This window comes from Colobus angolensis, unplaced genomic scaffold (assembly GCF_000951035.1).
Source record: "Colobus angolensis palliatus isolate OR3802 unplaced genomic scaffold, Cang.pa_1.0 Scaffold208, whole genome shotgun sequence".
Taxonomy (NCBI): Eukaryota; Metazoa; Chordata; class Mammalia; order Primates; family Cercopithecidae; genus Colobus; species Colobus angolensis.
In genome coordinates, this window is record NW_012115244.1 from 2267905 (window position 1) to 2284360 (window position 16456).

Consider the following 16456-nt stretch of genomic DNA (forward strand, 5'->3'; position numbering starts at 1 on the left):
GGGGGCTGCCTGGGGGGCTCAGAACAACAGGATGGCAGGGAGGTGACTCCGAGGAAAGCCGTGGTGGGTGCATGAGGGATGAAGGGTGGTCATTCCAGCCTTGCAGAGAGGAACCTGCAGGCAATGCCTGGGCGCTTCCCAGCAGCTGTTTCTCCAGCCTGGGTGCCCCTCCTTATCCATCCCACTCTTTCTCCTATGATAACCTTAAACGCCCCCTCCTCCGGCACCCGCCTTGTCATCTGTCACCTCTGGGTCCTCCAGCCCAGCACCCTGGCCAGGGCAGACGTCACATGTACTGGTAAGGTGTGGCTTAGAGGAACTTGGAGGGGTCATCCAGCTCCCTCACCCCAACACCCAACATGGCTCAGGCTGTCCTCAACCCTGGGGAGTGCCCATGTTTGACTGTAACCAGGAGGCACAGGGGACAACTCCAGTGGGCACCAGACCGGCCTGCCTCAGTCGCTTCTGTCCACGGTGCAGGGCATGGAGCTGTCCAAGGTGGCCCAGGCCTGGCTGCAGAGCGCGCATGGCACGAGTTCACAGGAAGGATGCTGGGGCAGCAGGGGCCTCCCCTGGGACTGTGAACCAACCCCACCACCACGCCCCTCCCACGATGAGCAAAACCCTCGTCGCCCTGCCGGGGCCACCTCCTCGAAGGCTGTGGGGAGGGCGAAGTGCACACAAAATGACACACTGCTCCCAGAAAAGGGCGACACCAAACGAACAAGCGAAGGAGCGGATGAATAAACACCGTGGGGAAAGAGCATCCGGGAGGATGAGGTGCTGCTTCTCTCCGGATAACAGTGGTGACTGCGTCAAAGCCGTGCCGTGGAGTAAGACGCATCTGGGCGGGTCCCGAGCACACGTCCTTACGTGGTGATTTACGCAGAAGTCACTATGATCGGAGCATGGTCCCCGGCTGCTGTATTAAGCTCTGGAGGTTGGCTCTGGGCCACTCCACTATTCCAGGCTGCGTTGCCACCGCCTTGACCCCAGACCCTTCCCTCTAACATCAGCCCCAGCAGAGACTCATGGTATCCAGGCCACCTCAGGGCCACCTGCCTCCTTGGGGCAGGGCCCAGCATGAGGCAGTTCTCTGGAATCATCCACCCACGGTAGCTGGTGCCATGGGGAGATGGCCACAGCAGTGGTGGGGGTACCGCTGAGCCTGAGAAAGCCTGCTCGCCCTGCTGCTGAGCCTGGTCACTGACTAAGTCACCAACCACACAGCTCACCCCTCAGGTGCTACCTGACCGGCCAGGGTTTTGGCATGGCCAGCCCCCCGGGCAAGCCGCTGTCCCTCCTAGCTGCCCTCCTCCTCTGTAAGGGGCACAGGTGCCACACACTGGGCAGAGCCACACCAAAGTGCACTGGAAGGTTTCCAATCCCAGTTCACCCTCACCCAGGCGGCCCCAAACCAGCCATGGCCAACCGAACACTGTCAGTCCTCAGGTACACAATTCGAACCAAATTCTGTGGACGAGACGGTACTGAACCTGAAACAAAGCCACCCCTACATCCCTGCCCTGCAGCCACTGGGAGGCTTCCTAGAGGAGGCGTCAGGGCCGTGCAGGAGCTTCCTGCGTAACAGAGCGCCACAGCGAGCCGCGCACTGGGCAGCCTGAACAGCACGCATTCTTCTCCCATGGTGCTGGAGGCCAAAATCTGAGATCCACATGGCAGCCGGGCCGTGGTGCCTCTGAGCCTTTCTGGGCTGTCGTGGCCCTCAGCTCAGCCCCAGCAGGTGGATGCCTGGAGCCTGCAGCAGATGCAAGGGCAGGGATGGGTTCTGCCAGGCCAGGGGCTGGCCCAGGACTCACCCCAACCCCAGGGTCCCATTCTCCAAATGGGAACACACAGCTCAACACCTGAGTGGCCCCAAAACCTCCTTCTGGGACTACTGACAGGGCCAGGGCAGCCAAGAGCCAGGGTGGCTGGAGCTCCAGAGTGGAGCTCCCTGGCTCTCCCACAGCTGTTTCCCGTCATACCACACGGGACTCGCACACACACCACACACGTGCACACAGACCAAACACACCCACACACATGTGAATGTACATACCACACACTGACCAAACACACGTGCCCATATACACCACACACACAGACCACACAATCCACACACATGGGTCAGCGTATACCACACAGAAAGACCACGCAGGCCACACACCACATACTCCACACACACAGACCACAGAGAGTCACTCACATGGCATGTGCGCCCACACACACCCCAATCTCTGCCCACTGCGAGGCCTTTGGGGAGGGGCCGGCCTGGTCTCCAGGCTGCAGGGACAGGGTACTCAGGGGTCTGGCTCCGAGTGCTGGGTGATGCTCGGCTGCCATCCAGTGCTGACTGCCCCTCTGCTCATGAGCTCCAAAATCACCTCATTCTCAGAAACGGGGGTTCGGAAGGGAGGACGGGCCCACCCGGAGTCAGGAGCTGGGGAGGCCACACCAGGGCTGCCTGTGGAGCGTGAGAGCCGGGAGGCGTCCTGCTGTCTGGAGGTGCAGGGTAGACCCGGGTCCCTGGGCCACCCCTTTGCACCTGCCCAGCTTCTAGAAGGAGGTCATTTGGGAAGTTCTGGGGTCCCCTGGGGATCTGGCAGGGCTGGGATAGCGGCAAGGCATCCCCACAGGGCTTGGTGCCCTCAGCAAAGCACAGGCCCCTCCACCAGGCTGCCCCCTCAGCGTGCTGCTGGTCCACCCACGGTGCCAGCTCCACCCACGGTGCCAGCCTTTTCTCGGAGATAGGCGATGGTGTTTCTTTCTCTTCTCTCATCTTTTTGTTTTTAAATAAAGAGTTTGCATTGCTTTTAAGACCAGAAGGAAAAACAGTCAAAAATAAAGCAAGTAATCACAATTCCTTCTCCAGCACCAACTCCCACAAAGCCCAGGCAGAGTGCTTGCGGAGTGGTCTCTGCTGAGAGGACACGGGACCTTGCAGGCCCCCACCGGTGGCCTTTCCGCTGGGTTGGCCTGCACCAGGGGCCTGCCGAGGGCTCCCAGGGAGCGAGGCCGTGTGCACACGCGTGTGCGAGGGGAGGGTGTGCGGGGGGGAGGGGCAGCCACCGTCAGAATGGAAAAGAACAAAGCTGCCTTTGGGGGAGTTTTCTTAGAAAGGCAGTGACATCATTGTGTGGCAAAAATCAGAAGTCAGAGAGAGAGATTTTAAAAAGAAAGAATCCAGCCCCCCAGCCCCTAGGACCAGCCCCTCCCGGAACACATCCCCAGCCTTGACCTTCCGTCAGGGCGCGTACGGGTTCATCACAGGAAACCCCTTTCCGTAAGTGGCGTTTGTCAGGCATCACTTCACAGAGACCCCCTTCTGTGGAAAGAATGTGGCCACCTGGAATTCCAAGGCAGCAGGGAACCACCAGAGACCACAGGTCACTGTTCCCACTGCCCCGGCATGGGGGCCACAGTGCCACCACGGTCTCAGCTTCAGGCAGAAGATGTCCCACAGGGCAGACCCCACCAACAACCCCCCAGCTGGGGAGCCCGGGCAGACCACTCACTCCTCAGCTCGTCCCCTGGCCTTTGAATTAGGGAGGCAGCCTAGCTCTGTGCCATACAGAGAAGATCCCTGACAGGCAGAGCCAGGTGTGAGCCGGGCACTGTCTGTGAGGCATGTGGCTGGGGGAGCCTGCATACTTAGGAGCCCCCGCCCAGTCTCTGGAAGAAACTGCCCTGGGGTAAATGCCTCTCATCACCCACAGCCCAGCCCTGCCCTGTCCTGTCCTGCCCGCCCAGCTGGCTGTGTCTGAGCCAAAAAGGGAGACCACGACCCAGGGAAAACCCCACCTTAGAAGCACACCCCACTTGACAGCTGAGATAAGCCAGCCTTGGTTGCCAAGGGAGCCCAGGCTGTGTCTGTGCTAGGCACGCAGGCTGGAGACGCTTCTGCAGGCTGTAGGCCCATTCACATCCCTCATCAGCATGCAGAGGGCAGTGGGTGCTGGCACGCCCCCATGCCCACTCAGACGCCAGCTCTGAGCTCCCACACAGCAGGGCCCTCCACCCTCCAGCAGAGCTGCATGGCAGACCTGCCTGGGAGCCCTGCTGGGGGCCAGACCGAGCCTCCACTCTCCCAGGGCAGGAACTGAGGAGTGGTCTGGTGGCTTCTGGGAGCCTGAGGCCCGCAGAGCCGAAAAGCCTGGCGCCGGCCCCATTTGCTGCACTGGCACAGCAGGGCACAGGCCGGACTGGGTTCAGGGGCTGCAGCAAGCCCTGCGCAACCCACCCAGGCTAGCGCCAGCATCACCTCGGTTCCTACAAACTTTACAGAAACAGCTCACAGCGCTGAAGCCGCAGGCCTGGGGGTCATGATCTGGGACCTGCGGACGAGGGGCGGGGTACTGAAGAAAGTATCTGTGCAGCGAAACTCCCAGAGCCCTGCCCAGACCCCGGGACCCCGGCAGGCAACGGCGGGAAGGACGCTGTGGACTGAGGAGAGGTGGGTGCAGGACCAAGTCCAGCCACTCTGTTTTCATGAGTGAGTCAAGTTTTGACAGAGGAGACGGCTGGACCCAGGGAAGACCAGACTGGTGGCCACGACAGAAGCCCCTCAAATCCCTGCAGAGTGCTCAAGGCAAGGGACCACCCAGGCTGGGCAGGTCACTGGAAGGTCCAGGGAGAATGTCTAGGAGACAGGCGGTGCCCCCTCCTTCCAGGTGCTGGGTGGGGGCTGGTGGGGCAGTGGGGGCACCTGGGAGTGGCTTCAGGGGGTCACAGACCAGGCCCAGGCTCCAGGAGGTGTGACAAAGGGAGTCACTCAGGGGCCAGGCTGGGGCCTCCCTGGCGGGAAACAGGCCCTCAGGGTGTCTGGAGCTCAGCCTGGTCCCTCTAGAGCAGCTCCTGCCACCCGTGGGGTGCAGAAAGACAAACCGTGTGATCCTGCCAGGCTGTGACACAGATCTGGGAGGATGTCTGACGTGACAGATGACAGGATGAAGATCCAAAATGACTTTGACAGGCACAGACCAAGAGGGTGGCATTTGCCCATCACAAATATCAGCTCTGTGCTTGGTCAGACCAAAAACAGGTGCAACTGAGCGGCCCGGCAGGCCTGAGGGCAGGGGCGGGCAGAGGCGCCCCACAGCGCCACGGGGAAGGTGGGGCCCAGGGGCAGGTCCCCAACAGGGAGAAAAGGAGGCGCCATAGGGCCATCCAGAGTTCCTGTAGGGAGTGCTCACAGACCAGCCTGTGTCCAAGTGATGGGTGGGGCAACGCGGTGTTCTCAGCCTGTCCTGCCCACCTGCATGGGCGCCATCTCTGAGCTGGGACCTGGGAGGATGAGGCCAGGAGAAGAGCTAGGCTTAGTGTCGGGGTACCGCTTGTGTGCAGTGACCCAGGGCTTAGTGTCGAGGAGCAGGGAGGGTCACCTGTGTGTGGTGACCCAGGGCTTAGTGTCGGGGTGTCGCCTGTGTGCACTGACCCAGGGCTTAGCGTCGGGGGAGGGGTGCTGTCTGTGTGTGGTGACCCAGGGCTTAGTGTTGGGGTGCTGCCTGTGTGCAGTGACCCAGGGCTTAGTGTCAGGGGGGTGCTGCGTGTGTGTGGTGGTCCAGGTCATAGTGTCGGGGTCTAAGACACGTGTACCCTGTGACCAGTCATTCGCTTTGTAGGAGTAGCTCTCGAGGAAGAAGGTGTGAATAATGCCAGCAACTGGGCTGGCACTGCCAGGGCATGGTGACAGACAGGACACGCCTGTGTGCTCGCTGAGTCCCCCATACCCGCAGGTGAGCGCTCTTGGCCATGGAGAATCTCGAGCTGGGCGATTTCTAATACCCTGGGTGCCCCTTGCATCATGTTCTCAGTAACTGTCTTGTCAGTTTAGCAGGAGAAGACTCCCTCTGCAGGGAGTCCCTGTCCCCCTGGGCAGGACAACCTCAGGATCCCAGGTCCCAACTCCGTGCTTGGCTCTGTTTTCAAGGCGTTACACAAGGAGAAGACTTATTCATAAACCGGAAGGAGAAAGGCCTCAGGGAGAGTTTCCGCTGGGTAGGAAACTGCTCGGCCATGTTGGGTGCGTGGGGGTGGCTGGGAAGGCGTTGGGGACGTCGATGGCTTGGGCTGGACACGAGGCTGTGAGTTCTACTCTGCCTCGTCACAGACATAACACACGCCCGACACACGCACACACACAAAACACACACACACCACACACCTGAGCGAGGGGGCGGGATTTCATTACAGATGTGAGACCAGCAGGGATAACGGCAGAGCTCAGGCTGGCGAGGCTGTCTCGTGACCACAGGGTTTGCAAAGGCACTTTGCTGCCCATAATGCTGGCTCCACACATCAATTAGGAGGTTACTATTATTACTGCTTTTATTATGGGTGAAACTAGCCAGTCGGTGTGGGCTGAGGCCAAAAGACAAGGTAAGAAAGGCAGACAGGCGAGGAGGGGTCAGGCAGACAGGCGAGGACGGGTCGGCAGGAACCGCTCTCTAGCTGAGACATCAGAGCTCTGGGGCGGGACCAGCCCCGCCAGGTTTCCTGTCACAGGCCGCCTGGGATGCACGGGCACCGCCCATATGCACACGCACACGTGTGTGCACATGCCACCATGAACTCACACTCCCCACAGGCACACACACATCTCTACGCCACACTCATTTAGTGAGGTACACGCACACACACAGATCCTCACACCCAGGCATGCCCCAGGAGCCACGGCCCTGCTCAGAGGTCTGTGTGCCTTGTCCACCACACAGGTGTCTGTGCCCTGACAAAGCAGGTGTGGGGGCAGAGCCAGGGACTCGGAAAGGCTGCTCACCTGCAGACACCTCCCCTTCCACCCTCCCAGAAGCCCCCAGCCAGGGCCCCTGCAGCTGGCCAGGAACATCATCTGGCAACCCCAGCTTTACTCACTTGGCCCCTTCTGCCCACACCATGGGGCAGGGGCCAGCAGGGTCCAGAGCTCTGGCCTCAGCCTCTCAGGGCCCTGTACCTTCCCATCCAGCTGGACTACATGCTGCCCTACACCGAGGCTGTCCTCCTTGGGCACAGCTGCCCCATCCTGTCACTCCTGGAAGAGGATGCCAGACTCCTGCTCAGCCAGGGTACCAGTCCACACCCATACTAGCTCTACCCCAAGCTGCAGGCCTCAGGCCCAGCCACCTCCAGGCTCCATGGCAGCAGCCCTGGGGCTCCTGGGGTTCGGAGGCAGCAGGGCCCTGCCACGAGTGGGGGCACCATCGAGGCCGGAATAGCGATTTCCAGGGAGCCTCTCCTCTCCCCAGAGCAGAAGACCTCACTTCCACGTCAGAACCATCCACACAGGTAGCTCTGCCCCAACTCATCAATTAAGTGACTAATGTTTAGTCTTATCCCGGATCGTCTAGACACTTAGTATGAGGATTAAAAACACAGAAAATGCGCTCTTTAGGATCCGATGGAGTATCACAGTCTCAATATTTAAGTTACAGTGAAATCAAGTTTGTTACTAAATCCCAGAATCAACTCCTCCGCCACAGTCTGACTTCAACAGAAGCAATTACACGTGTGCGGGAGATCATGGAAGCCCGGTTCCCCCCACAGGACAGCCAGCGGCCGGCCCAGGCTGCCCTCACTCACATAGTTGTGAAATATAATGCTGGCGTTGCTAGCAAAGTCAGCGATCTCAGGAAAACATCAGCTGAAGTGACCTGGCCATCTGATGGCAACGCCTCCCTGTGTCCCCACTGGCCAGCCCCTCCCATGGCCCTTGTGGAATCTTCAGCTGGCTCCCACCACTGCCGGGGGCACCTGCCTGTGGCCTGGCCTGTCTGGCCACTGCCTGTGGACCTGCAAACGTGGGCAGGGCCCACAGGAAGTGCGTGGGTGGCTGGGAGGGAGGAGGGCGGTGCCTGGGACCTGCAGCTCTTCCCAAGCTCTGCCTGGGCCAAGTGTGCCAAGAGCCACCTGGGAAATCCGACAGAAACAGGTGGAAAAGACGATAATACAAATAAAAAAGCAGCAATGGCTATGATTACAACAGTGGCCGGGGCTGCTCAGCCCCACAGGACCCAAGCCAGAGCATTTGCGGTTCAGCTCCCTGCACTGGCTCCTCAGGGGCACTGAATCAAAACCGCCCAGTGCCACCGCCAGAAGCCCCTTCCTTCTCTCTCAGGTCCCCAGGCTGCACCTGGAGAGGCCTGGGAATGTGCCCTGTAGACACAGAAGGAACCAGGCCAGGAGAGAGCATGGGTGCAATGCCCAGGAAAGGGGGGAGTGCTGGTGGGACTCTGCCCTCCTTAGCTGGGATGGAGGGTGCAAGACAGAAACGCAGGGACTGCTCAAGAGCCACTGAAATGCGCTGCGCAGTGATGCCGAGGAAGACAGACACCCTCGCGGAGGAGGAGCTGCTTCTGCAAGGTTCTGGGCCCCCTGGGTAGGGACTGGGAGATGGTTGCTAAACGCAGCCAGGAAGGCAGAGCGGCTGGAGGTCAGCCTGTGGTTGCCCTGAAGAAGGCTGGGAAGCCCCAGCTTCTTCCAGGCCCTTACCAGCCTCAGGGGCTACCTGCCCTCAGGCCAGCGGCTGGAGGTCAGCCTGTGGTTGCCCTGAAGAAGGCTGGGAAGCCCCAGCTTCTTCCAGGCCCTTACCTGCCTCAGGGGCTACCTGCCCTCAGGCCCCGGCCTCTGCTTCTCGTGGCTGTGCCCTCCACCAGCTATACCTGCCCACCACCAGCTATACCTGCCCACCGTGCTGCCCAAGCACACGTCAACCTCTCAGGCCCACTCCCGGCTGGCTTGAGACAGGCTGGCCCTGCTCTCTGGCCCCGGCCGGTGCTCAGTTGATAGACTCTGTTTGCATGCATCAGGTCACACTGGGGGCTGGCCCTGCTCTCTGGCCCCGGCCGGTGCTCAGTTGATAGACTCTGTTTGCATGCATCAGGTCACACTGGGGGCTGGCCCTGCTCTCTGGCCCCGGCCGGTGCTCAGTTGATAGACTCTGTTTGCATGCATCAGGTCACACTGGGGGCTGGCCCTGCTCTCTGGCTCTGGCTGATGCTAGGTGGATGGAGCTCTGTTTGCATGCATCAGGTCACACCGGGAACAAGGCCGGCCATGCTCTGCGTTCTCCGTCCCCAGGCCCCAGGCCCAGACCAGCCCAGACAGGATGGTGCAGTAGGGGCCACTGCTCATGCACCTCCCTGACCAGGGTAGAGGATCCCTCTTACCTCAGGAAAATGGCTCCCTAGGGGACCCTGCTTTGGGTCAGACCTGCTTTTCCTCTTTGATGTGGACATAAACCAAAAAGGGCAGCAAGCTCCTCCCAGATGCCCTGTGGGCCAGCTCCTTCCTGTCCCCAAGCCCAGTACGGACTGCACTTCATGAATGACTGGCAAACGGCAGATGAAGGAAGGATTGCGTGAGTGCATGAGAGAGTGAATGAGTGAGTGACTGAATGAGTGGCTGAGTGAGTGACTGAATGAATGAATGGGAGTGAATGAATGAGTGAGAGGGTGAGTGAGAGTAAGTGAATAAGAGGGTGAATGAATGAATGAGTGAATGAGTGACTGACCGAGTGAGTGACTCAGTGAGTGAGTGAATGACTGAGTAAATTATGACTGAATGTGTCAATGAGTGGGTGAGTGGGTGAATCAGTGACTGAGTGGGTGAATCAGTGACTGAGTGAATCAGTGAATGATTGAGTGAATGAATGTGTGGATAAGTGAATGAGTGAATGAATGAGTAAATCAATGAATGAGTGAAGGAGTGAATAAATGAGTGAATGAGTAAAGGAGTGAAGGAGTGAATAAATGAGTGAGTGAATGAGTGACTAAATGAGTCAATGAATGAGTGAATGACTAAATGAGTTAATGAATGAGGGAGTGAGTGAATGAGTAAAGGAGTGAAGGAGTGAATAAATGAGTGAATGAGTAAAGGAGTGAAGGAGTGAATGAGTGAGTGAATGAGTGACTAAATGAGTCAATGAATGAGTGAATGAGTTAATGAATGTGGGAGTGAATGAGTAAAGGAGTGAAGGAGTGAATAAATGAGTGAGTGAATGAGGTAATAAATGAGTGAATGCGTGATGAGTGATGAATGAGTTAATGATTGAGTAAGTGAGTGAATAAATGAGTGAGTGAGTAAGTGAATGAGTGAATGTCAAGGAAAGGAAGACTCTCCTCTGGCCATGACTTCCCACCTGCTGAGTCTGCGCACCAGGCAGCTGAGGGCAGTGGGGGCAGTGTACCGTCAACATGCCCTGCACCCCCAGGCCCTCTGAGTGACAAGCTACCCCTGGAAAGCGTGGGGGCCTTGCCCAGGTCCTAGGAGCCGCTTCTCACCCACGATTGTGAGAAATAAACACAGTGGCACAGATATCCCTGAGAAATCACATCGGCACTGTGAATGAACATTCAGTTTCTCAGTATTTCACCGTCTCCACGTTCTGGCTTCCTCCCATATCCTCATCTTCACTTTAAAGATGACTTAGTATGTAACTTTCCACAAGTCATTTAAACAAATGGACTCACATGGTCACGACAACAGAAACACCAGGACCCACTGCCACCCCCAGCCACCCCCACCAATCGCTCCCTCGAGAAGCCTCCCTTTTTGGCTCTGTTCAGGAGGAATCTGCACGAAGAGAGATGCAGAGAGAGGGAAAGGAGAGTCACAGAGCAAAGCATGGAGAGAGAGACAGAGAGAGAGAGAGAGAGACAGAGAGAGAAAGAGAGGAAAAAAAAGACAGAGGAGAGAAGAGAGACCCAGAGCAAAGCAGGGAGCTCGAGAGAGAGGGAGGTGGGGGAGAGAGAAGGGCCCCTGCATACCGGTGGTGAGACCCCTGAAAATAAGCTGTATTGTTTCAAGAACATTCCACAAACACACCCGGGCCTACCGCCGCGTCCCTGGGGCAGGAGCATGGGCCCCTCTCTCCAGCATTCAGGAACGTCTGTGCAACAACCACCTGCCCAGCCTCCCAGGCCGCAGCCAGGCTGGAACAGTCTCCCTGCCGTGGCAGGCCGATAACATTCGTGCCCTCCTCATCCCTTCACTGGTCATTCCCTGCAAAGGTTGTGTGGTTCAGGGCGGTCCTGGAGTCCTCCAGGCGACCCAGCCTCCTCCTTGCTGCCCAGTGGGGGCAGCCCGGCTCTCCGGGCTCCTGGGAGCCTCTGGGAATCGCCTCCATGGGGCCTGGCCCCACCCTCACTCATCCTTGCCGAACTCCTGCCCTGCCGGGCACCAGGGACCAGGACCGAGGATGGCCGTGAGCGCCATTCCCAGCCCCAGGAAGTGCACGCCTGCAGCCGTCTAGTGGAACTGAGGATGCTGCAGGCCCATGGGGGCTCTAGTGCTGTAGTCTATGCCTGCCACCAACTCTGCAGGCCAAGCAGTGACCTCACTCCAGCCCAGCCTCTGCCTGGGGCTGCAGAGACACCGCCCTGGAGCCTTCAATTCTCTCTGCAGGGATGACGAGGAGGCCGCCAGCCTCTGCTGCCCCCCACCAGGAGGGGTCAGGGCCCCCGCAGCCAGGTCCCAAGGCACCCATGACTGAAAAAAGCTCCCAGGGCCAGGGCCCTTCAATGCCCAACACAGAAAACAGTCTCCAGAGGGGGCCTCCCCAAGGGGACCCTTCAACCCCCGGGGTGCTCGCAGCCTCTCCAGGGCCCGGCACGTTCTGTGCGTCTTGTTTCACCCTAGTATCCCCGCAAGGGGAGCAGGCACCGAGCTCAGAGATCCGGGCCCCAGCCTGGCCAGGCAGCAGCGCAGTGGGCTTCAGGATGGACCTCAGAGTGTAACTCTGGACCCCACCGCAAAACTTGGCACCAAAGGGGTCGGGGCAAAGCAAGGGCAGTGGCCTGGGTTTCCCACTCTGTAAAACTGCCCTGTGGGATTAACACCCGTCTGCCTCTGGACTGGGTTTCTCACGGTGTAAAATTACCCCACAGGATTAACACCCGTCTGTCTCTGGTCAGAAAAGCCTCAACTCACACCAGGCAGGCCCGTGGTAGGTGGGGGCAGGCAGGGCCCGCGGCAGTAAGGGTTGAGGACGGCGGCCAGGAAGCTGCACATGTGCGGGGCTCCGTGGGCCCACAGGAAGGACCTGCACCCCAGCCGCTCCTGACTCCCAGGTGGGAGATGGCCTTTAGGACGTCAGTGTCCGGCCTAGGCCCTGGAGAAGGTGGATTCCTTGTCCTCCTGTGACACTCAGGGACAACGTGATGAAGGAACACAGGATTGCGGGCCCTGCCCCGAGCCGTGTGTCTGGCCGGACCCCTGCAACCCATACTGCCTGGGAGGTGGGCAGGCGTGTCTGCATTTTACAGGAGCTGGGGCTCAGGGGTCCCATCACCCGTTCACGGCCAGGAACTGAGAAGCTGCATTTAAACCAGACCACATCCCAGCTGCCCCCCAGGACCCCTGCTGTCCTTCCCACACTGCCACGCAGATGCTTTACACTCTGGGATGTCTAGCAAATGTCAGGAAACCTGGAGGGTGTCAGATTTCCCCCTAAGTCCTCTCAACCTGAGACCCAGCCACAAGGCTGTGGTTAGGCAAAAGCAACTAATTACCTGCTCCCAGCGCCTGAGTCTGGTTAATTTGTTCTGCAGTTAACACGGGGCTCGGGAGGCCGGTGTGACGCCGGGGCTGTGCATCTGGATAATGAGGCAGCAGGAGCTCTGGTCCAAGAGCTCCCTCACACTGCACGGCTGGAGACACTCGCAGCAGGTGTGAGGATGCTGCCGCCTGGCAGGGAAGATCCACGCGACCCACTCAGCGTCCTGCGTGGGCCGCACCGGTGCTGGGGCACCGGGATACCAGAGGAACCCCTCCCACCAGAGGCCTGTCCACATCAGTCCCTGCTGGAGAGGCTGGGCAGGCGCGTGTCCAGCGTGACCCTCATGGAAGGTATGTGGCTGGGTGGGGCTGCCCACCAGGGACTGCACACCTGGGTGGGCTGCAGTTCCTGCCAGGGGAGCCTGAAGTGCCCACTTCACCCTGGCCTGGCCTGGCCTGGAAGAGGGGCTGGGACCCCAGAGCAGCCGAGGGCCTCCTGCCCAGCAGAGGGCGGGTCATCCCAGCCCCAGTCCCCTGACCCTCTCGAGTAGGTGAGCCAAAGGAGCTGCGGAGCTGCAGACCTGCGTCCTCCTGGCCCAGGAGCTCCATCCTTTGAAAGGGCAGGGTGGGGAGCCAGACACCCTCTGGAACGTTCCTGCAGGAGACGAGGGACTCCACACTGCATTCCAGAGCACCGGCCCCTGGCTGCAGGACAGGCCGAGTTCCCCTGCCCTCAGTGACCCTGGGCCTCGCATCCCAGAGCCAGCAAGCACGCCGGGCTCCCCCCACGCAGGTGCCCCTGGGGCACTGAGTATCTGGGTATAGGGGGCAGATTTGGGCTCACTTTGCTTTGTCCTCAGGGGGTCTGGCTGGCTGGTTTCAGGTGGAAACAAAAGAAGCCCCACAGCCAAGTGCTCAGCTTCCTTCCCCAGCGCCTGGAGCCTGGGGTTCATCGCCCCAGTGATTCAGGACCCCGCTAGCCAGCGCTGCAGCCTGTGTGGCTTCTAGGCAGCCTCTGATGGAGGGCGGTGAAGATGTGGACGCTGTCATTGTTCTCCAAGTGGCACTCACTGCACAGAGAGGCCCATTATTAGCGCCTCACTGGGTCCAACTGGTGCCCCACCAATTATCCCACAAACCTGCGTAGTAAGGAGGCACGGCCACCTGCCCTGGGCCCGAGCGGGGCTGGAAAGTTGTGGACACAACAGCCCCCACCTGGTCATCACACGCCGCTGACCGACTCAACAAAGGCAATAAATAAAGGCCACGCGCTCCCCAAGGTCAGGGCCGAGGCAGCAGCAGAGCAAAGCAGCCCCTTCTCTGTGCCTGTCACCAGCCCTGGGCGCCTGCCCCTCTCAGAATTTCCCTACCCCACCCACAAGGCATCCTGTGCTGGTCAGTGCCAGGGAGTAATTTGGGGCAAAGAGGGGACATGTTATTCAGCGAGCTCTCCTCCAACTAGAGACGCCCAGCCCAGTTCTGCACGCAGAGCCCCCTATTTAGAGAATCTGGAATTCACAGCCTCCCACTCCACCTGCTCATCCCCTGCCCCCGTTCTGCAAGCAGAGCCCCCTATTTAGAGAATCTGGAATTTGCAGCCTCCCACTGCACCTGCTCGTCCCCCACTCCAGTCGGGTCAGTTCCTGCCAGGCTGGGACTGGTTTCTCTGAGCTGGCTCTCTATGCAGCTTGCACGGTGACCCAGGGCTCCCTGGCCAACACTGGAGCCCAAGAGGTTTTAAAGCACGTGACCCCAGCTCAGCTCCAATTTCCCAGGTGCACGCACACCTCTGCCGGGAGGGCACTCAGCGTTGCCGGGTGGCGTCTGCCCTCTCCCATCCGGGGGCCGCAGGTTTCCTGCGATCCAGGGTTTCCTGCAGGGGCGATGTGGACGTCAGGGCTGGGACTCAGGGCTGGGACTCTGTGCCAGGGACTGTCCCAAGAATCCCAGGGTTTCCTGCGGTGGCGACGTGGACATAGAGTTGGGTCTCTGTGCTGGGGACTGTCCCATACATCCCACATTGGAACAAGCACAGCTGTCCTCAGACATCATCAAATACCCCAAGGGGCAAAATCATTCCTAGTTAAGACCATGCAGCGTGACCCACACCTGCGACTCCCCAGCGTTTAAAACATGTTCCCAGCCCAGTCTTCAGAGGACGCACGTGTCTTTCGGACCGTTTCTAGGCACGAGGGACACAGGAATGAGGTGGACTTAGCAAAACCAGCAGCAGCAAGGGTTGGAGCCCAGGGAGCTGTGAGCTGCAGGGCATCCGGAGGGCTGCCTGGAGGCGGAGCTATGGACTCAGCTGTGCTCCACAGTGTCCCATTCCCGAAGCCCTGGGGTGCCAAGGCCAGGACGAGGAGGGACCACTGGGTTGTTCCGGCTCTGTCCCTCCTTCCTTAGCCGGAGGATGGGAGACCTGGGAGAGGGTGTGTGAGCTGAGCAAGCAGGGGAGAGCCTGCCCAGGGCCGGGCCCTGAGGGTGGGAGGGCCTACATGGGGCTGAAGCAGAGAACCCCAGCAGGCCCGGCCCTCAAGCGAGCATTGCTGAAGTGGAGCCCACCTCGAGGGGAGCCGCTGGGGCCCCAGAGCACTGGTCTGGTGGGTCCCTTCCTTCAGGAGGCCACCGGCAGGGCCTGCAGAGGGCCCAGGGCTTCCTCTCCGCCCGGCAGCTGCGAGTGTGCTGTGGCCCTCGCAGCTCCTCTCCTCGCCACTTGACTCAGGTGTCAGGGAAACGGCGCCTGGCTCGGCACTTCTCGGTCACACTGTGCGCCTGCGCTCCCAGACCCCACGCACAGCCCCAGGTGCCACCTCCTAATTAATTAACCTGACGCCTTCTACCTGGCAGGAGGCTGGCACATGTAAGGAATGGCAAACACGCTGATGTGTCTGATCCTTCCCGTAACTGTGGGTGGCCACAGCGCTGTTTGCAGCAGTCGCTATTTGTCTTAAGGAGAAACACCCCACCAAGGGCCTAAAATCCTCCCGGGGACAGCCATGCCCTGTCTCTGGCTCCAGGGGGGACACAGGGCACGGCAGCTCTGCTTCTCCAAGCTCCTCCAGCTCAACAGCACATCTGGGAGCTCACCAGGTCCAAGCATCGTCTCTCCTGGAGGGGGTGGTGAAGGCCCCTGCGGCTGCACAGACAGTAAGCCCTTCTGTGCCCTCCTCAGCAGACCTGGCATCCCGCCTGGGAGAAAAGCCAGGCACAGGGCACGTGGGCACCTGCAGAGGAAGCTGTGATCGGTGACGTGATCTGAGCAGGAGAGATCTTGTGGTCCTGGAACCTATGGGACCCCAGCAGTGGGGGGCAGAAGGCCACACTCCAGAGGCAAAGGGGACGATGACCAGGAAGCAGGAGGGGCTGGGGCTGGCATGGAGAGTGTGCTAAGGGGGGGGCTCCTCTGACAACCCCAACAAGCTGGGTCCTGTGGGGCAGCAGCCAGCCTCCCTCTGTCCCCACGAGCCTGGCCTGGGCCTGTGGAGAGGTGGAACATGGTAGCCTGTGCTGCCAAATGCCCCACAACCGCCCTCCTGCCAGCTGCGTCACCTCCCAAGTCCACCTCAATTCCAAGGACCCACCAGAGCCTCAGGCCAGACCTCACAGAGCCGGCAGAGTCACGTCTTGTACCCACCCCAGCCTGGCTTGCAGAGACAGCAGGTCCCAGCCTGACCAGGATGGCAACCTTCGCTCCAGGCAGGGTTCCCCGGCACTGAGCCTCTGTTTGCCTGCCTGGACTGTGGGAGTAAGGTGAGTGCACACACCCTCCTGCTGGGTCGCCTGGGAGCATCTGGAGAATATGCAACCCCCCACCCCCGTCCTTGCTGGCATGTGTCGCTGAGGTCGGCCTAACACGGGCTCCACGGACAGCCTCAGTGCCCAGGCCAGGCCTGTGCCTCCCTCCCCCTCGTCCTGGCCATGGCCCTGAGGCCCTTACTCCCTGCAGCCTCCACACTAGCCC

The 16456-nt window shown here is 60.0% G+C and overlaps 1 protein-coding gene across 1 annotated transcript in view; it reads right to left on the reverse strand.

The window, feature by feature from the left end:
- Positions 1 to 13101, reverse strand: part of FAM19A5 (family with sequence similarity 19 (chemokine (C-C motif)-like), member A5) — a 121182-nt gene extending 108081 nt beyond the window's left edge. The window contains exons 1-2 of the mRNA XM_011942274.1: positions 13032 to 13101; positions 12507 to 12707 (exon numbers count right to left, since the gene is read on the reverse strand). Coding sequence (XP_011797664.1) covers positions 12507 to 12707; positions 13032 to 13101 — 271 coding nt within the window. The remainder of the gene's footprint in view (positions 1 to 12506; positions 12708 to 13031) is intronic.
- Positions 13102 to 16456: the final 3355 nt, after the last annotated feature.